This window comes from Lucilia sericata, unplaced genomic scaffold, assembly GCF_015586225.1.
Source record: "Lucilia sericata isolate MDLA Ls3-8-SP2 unplaced genomic scaffold, ASM1558622v1 Contig001383F_arrow, whole genome shotgun sequence".
Taxonomy (NCBI): Eukaryota; Metazoa; Arthropoda; class Insecta; order Diptera; family Calliphoridae; genus Lucilia; species Lucilia sericata.
This window is the reverse complement of record NW_023995323.1, coordinates 32,549-37,435: the sequence shown is the minus strand read 5'-3', so window position 1 is coordinate 37,435 and position 4,887 is coordinate 32,549. Positions and strand designations below refer to the sequence as shown.

General features: G+C 32.7%; 1 protein-coding gene across 1 annotated transcript; it reads right to left on the bottom strand.

Annotated features, from left to right (window-relative positions):
• Positions 1 to 3,616: 3,616 nt before the first annotated feature.
• Positions 3,617 to 4,887, bottom strand: LOC119611170 (NADH dehydrogenase [ubiquinone] 1 alpha subcomplex subunit 11-like). The gene is made up of 4 exons (XM_037966668.1): positions 4,727 to 4,887; positions 4,198 to 4,459; positions 4,043 to 4,137; positions 3,617 to 3,916 (listed from the first exon to the last, which is right to left on the bottom strand). Exons 2-4 carry the CDS (start codon positions 4,452 to 4,454, stop codon positions 3,762 to 3,764), a joined length of 507 nt encoding a protein of 168 aa, XP_037822596.1. The 5' UTR covers positions 4,455 to 4,459; positions 4,727 to 4,887; the 3' UTR covers positions 3,617 to 3,761.

Below are 4,887 nucleotides of genomic sequence, written 5' to 3'. Positions count from 1 at the left end.
AGTTGTTGCTGTTTATGCAGACCTAAGTCTATAATTTTTATTTTATTTGGCCCAGTTGTTGTGCTGGTCATTTTTTCAACTGTGAAGACAATCAGTTTTTTAAGGTATTATTATTTTATTTATTTTCTTATTGTTGTTTTTTTACGATTTTAAAGGTTTTTTTAATTTTATTGTTAACTTGGTCGGCTGTGTCGCCGTTTAACACTTTTTTTGTTTATGATGGTTTAAGCCATGTTGTATTTGACTTGGATGAAATTCTTTCGTGTCGTATAAATGACTCATTCTTAATGGAATGCCGGTTACCACAAAACTCGAGAAAGAGAGGAATGATTAATGCCCAGCAAATTAAACAAATAAAGAAAATATTACATGGTTATGTGGGAAACAGACGCGATAGCATTTACATTAAATAAGGAATTTTCTTTATACAATACGAAAACATAAATTGTGTTTTTTTTCCGATTGATTCGTAAGAATTGAACCACCCGCACTATATGCTTTATGTTGGATTAATGAATAATTTTAAAGTTGTTTTTAAAAAATTTTGTATAACATTGCTAAAATAAATTTCTGAGAATAGTACATAGTAAAACTGTCAAGATTTTGGTGCAGTTCAGTTCTAGTTCAAGTTCAGTACTAGTTCAGTTTGAGCTCTGTTCTAGTTTAGTTCCAGTTCAGTACTAGTTCAATTTTAGCTCTGTTCTAATTCAGTTTGAGCTCTGTCCTAGTTTAGTTCCAGTTCAGTTCTCGTTAATTTCTAATTCAGTTATAGTTCAGATCTAGTTCAGTTCTAGTTCAGTTCTAGTTCAGTTCTAGTTCAGTTCTAGTTCAGTTCTAGTTCAGTTCTAGTTCAGTTCTAGTTCAATTTTAGTTCAGTTCTAGTTCAGTTCTAGTTCAGTTCTAGTTCAGTTCTAGTTCAGTTCTAGTTCAGTTCCAGTTCAGTTCTAGTTCAGTTCTAGTTCAGTTCTAGTTCAGTTCTAGTTCAGATCTAGTTCAGTTCTAGTTCAGTTCTAGTTCAGTTCTAGTTCAGTTCTAGTTCAGTTCTAGTTCAGTTTTAGTTCAGTTCTAGTTCAGTTCTAGTTCAGTTCTAGTTCAGTTCTAGTTCAGTTCTAGTTCAGTTCTAGTTCAGTTCTAGTTCAGTTCTAGTTCAATTCTAGTTCAGTTCTAGTTCAGTTCTAGTTCAGTTCTAGTTCAGTTCTAGTTCAGTTCTAGTTCAGTTCTAGTTCAGTTCTAGTTCAGTTCTAGTTCAGTTCTAGTTCAGTTCTAGTTCAGTTCTAGTTCAGTTCTAGTTCTAGTTCAGTTCTAGTTCAGTTTCTAGTTCAGTTCTAGTTCCGTTCTAGTTCTAGTTCTAGTTCAGTTCTAGTTCTAGTTCTAGTTCAGTTCTAGTTCAGTTCTAGTTCAGTTCTAGTTCAGTTATAGTCCGTTCTAGTTCAGTTCTAGTTTCAGTTCTAGTTCAGTTCTAGTTCAGTTCAGTTCAGTTCTAGTTCACTTCTAGTTCACTTCTAGTTCAGTTCTAGTTCACTTTCTAGTTCAGTTCTAGTTTATTTCCAGGTTCAGTTCTAGTTTAGTTCTCGTTTAGTTCTAGTTCAGTACGAATTCAGTTCTTAATTCCAGTTTATGTTCAGTTCTAGTTCAGTTCTAGTTCAGTTCTAGCTTAAGTTCTAGTTTCAGTTTTAGTCAGTTCTCGTTCAGTTCTAGTTCAGTTCTAAGTTCTAGTTCAGTTCTAGTTCCGTTCTAGTTCTAGTTCAGTTCTAGTTCTAGTTCAGTCTAGTTCAGTTCTAGTTCTAGTTCAGTTCTAGTTCTAGTTCAGTTCTAGTTCAGTTCTAGTTCAGTTTTAGTTCAGTTCTAGTTCAGTTCTAGTTCAGTTCTAGTTCAGTTCTAGTTTAGTTCTAGTTCAGTTCTAGTTCAGTACGAATTCAGTTCTAATTCAGTTCTAGATTAGTTCTACATCAGTTCCAGTTTAGTTCCAGTTCAGTTCTAGTTTAGTTCTAGATTTCTTTCTGTTCCAGTTCTGTTCTAGTTCTGTTCCAGTTCTGTTCTAGTTCTGTTCTAGTTCTGTTCTAGTTCTGTTCTAGTTCTGTTCTAGTTCTGTTCTAGTTCTGTTCTAGTTCTGTTCTAGTTCTGTTCTAGTTCTAGTTCTGTTCTAGTTCTAGTTCTGTTCCAGTTCTGTTCTAGTTCTGTTCTAGTTCTGTTCTAGTTCTGTTCTAGTTCTCTTCTAGTTCTGTTCTAGTTCTGTTCTAGTTATGTTCTAGTTCTGTTCTAGTTCTGTTCTAGTTCTGTTCTAGTTCTGTTCTAGTTCTGTTCTAGTTCTGTTCTAGTTCTGTTCTAGTTCTGTTCTAGTTCTGTTCTAGTTCTGTTCTAGTTCTGTTCTAGTTCTGTTCTAGTTATGTTCTAGTACTGTTCTAGTTCTGTTCTAGTTCTAGTTCTGTTCTAGTTCTGTTCTAGTTCTGTTCTAGTTCTGTTCTAGTTCTGTTCTAACTCTAGTTCTATTCTAGGTCTGTTCTTGTTCAGTTTTACTTGTTCCGCTTGTTTTGTTCTAGTTTACCTAAAGTTAGTTCTTTAGTTTAAATTTTTTTATAAATGCATTTTTCTATAAACTTTGGAAGATAATATGGCTTTTGCAGAAAAGTCCAGTGTTATACCAAATTTTAACAAAATAAACATTTTCCAAATTCATAATCAAAGTTATTGATTTATGAAATAAACAACAAATCGACAGCAGTTTGCATAAAATAATTTTCAAACACAGGAAATGCCATTGAACTACGACATTTGCATGTTCGACAAATAAGTGAAGAATACACAAGATGAGTAAGTTGGCAAACGAAACAAAAGAAAAAACAAACCAGAAAACCTTTAACATCACTTATTTTTTTTTTTTTGCAAATTTTTTAATGTATACAAAAAAAAAATTAAAGAAGAAAAAGGTTATAAACACTTCAAAACCACAGCTGCCGTTGCTGCTGCTGATTTGTTGGTATGTGGTTGTGTTCCTACTTGTGGTAATAATGACTTCTTGAACAATACAAAAAAAGTTAAGAAACGCAGGAAGCAACAGCTGATAAATTTTTACTACTATGAAGAGTAGCTTAAAAAGATGCTTTTGCAAAATCTGGGGTTAGCTTGTGGTTTAGATTATCTATGGATAAGTTCATATAAGTAAGTAAGTAAGTACTACAGTTTCTTAAGACCAAACAGAAGGCTTAAGATGAGCTGCTTAATTAATGATTGTTTTTTGTAAAAGTTTTTGAAAAATGGAAAAAGATTTGCTAATAGAATACAACTAAAAGAAGGTGAGATAGATATAAAATAATGAAAAATCTTGTTTCTAAATCTCTAGTAGGAATTACAAAAAGATTTACCTTTATGTCTTGATTAATTTTCTTGAATATTTTTCATGCAACTAAATTTTGATTTAAAAGGTATCTTGATTGATGAAAATGCGGTAGTTGTTAGTATATGAGGATTTGTGGAACATTTTTCTTTGAAAGATTTGTAATTTTAGCAGGCATTTTTAGATATCGAATACACTTGCTAATACTGATAAGTTGTATGTTTGAGTCCAATTTTGTTTTTTTTTTTTTTAATTTTTAGAATATTATTTTCTTTAAATTTATTTTTATTTTTGTTTTGAGTTGGTTCTTTAGAAGTTTTATTTTATTTTCGGTTTTGTAGGTTTTTCACGAATTCATTACGGCTGTTTTGTAAAATTTAACATTTTTTTCAACTAATGACTAAAAACACAGATTTGCTAATGCTCTCTAAGAACTTTCCTTGCCGGTTGTCCAATTTCTGGGACGTTCGGCCATCAAAGTGTAGTCATTTTCTTTGACACCCATGAAACCGTGATGATTAAGAGCGGGGAAGAATTCCCAACCTTCTTCACGGGAAATTTTCTTAATAACACCAGCAATACCTGAAATAAAAAAAAAATATAATGAAATTCATATAATCATCCATTCTTATCAGATTTGAAATCAGATTAGAATTCTTCAAATCTGCTAAGGTGTTTAGGAGGCCAAATTCAAATTGAATTACTTACCAAATGCCAAACCCATAACAAGACCAGCAACATGATTGCGTCTCCAGGCACCATAGACACCACCAGCAGCCATGCCACCCAAGAAATAGTTTAGTCTGTAATAATCGCAAAGGCATTAATAGTTTCTTTCTAAAAATGTTACCCCTTAAACTTACCTATCATCCTTGCCTCTGGCATTTGTGGCAATATAAGTGGTCAAAGTAAAGGCCGAAGCCATACCCATCATGGGACCAATATTGTAGGCAAAACGTGCCATTGTGGGTATATAGCCTTTGGTGTGTGACAACATCAATACATCTATGGTAGACCAGGCTAAGCCGGCGGCAGCAGCATAGGAATTGGTGGCCAACATTTTGCCATAACAATCTTGCCCTTCGGGCTTATCATAATAGCCGGCCTTTACTAAAGACATGTTGACTAGAATAAATAACCAAAAATTAAACTCATATTTAGCAACAAAAAGTTAATTATATTAAAAAAATTCTTGTTCCGACATGTTGGTTTGTGCGAAAATTTCAAACTTTGCTTTCTCTGCTATCGCCACTATTATCTTTGGTTTTTTATAGCAATTAGTTTTTAATAATGTTTTATTTTCAACATTTCCTTATACTGCTTTAATTATTTTTTTAGTTTTTTGTTTATTTTTTCCATTTATTACAAAAAATTTAACTAAAATTCACTAACCTGTGTTAAATTTTACGTAATTTCATACAAAACAGCAAACTCAATCAACTAAATGTCAAATTTGACAATTTACCAACAGCTGTTACAAAACATTCGCCAACAGGCAGAGCCCTGCGCCGACAAATATTAACGGCGGCGGCGACTGACACTAAATATGTCGG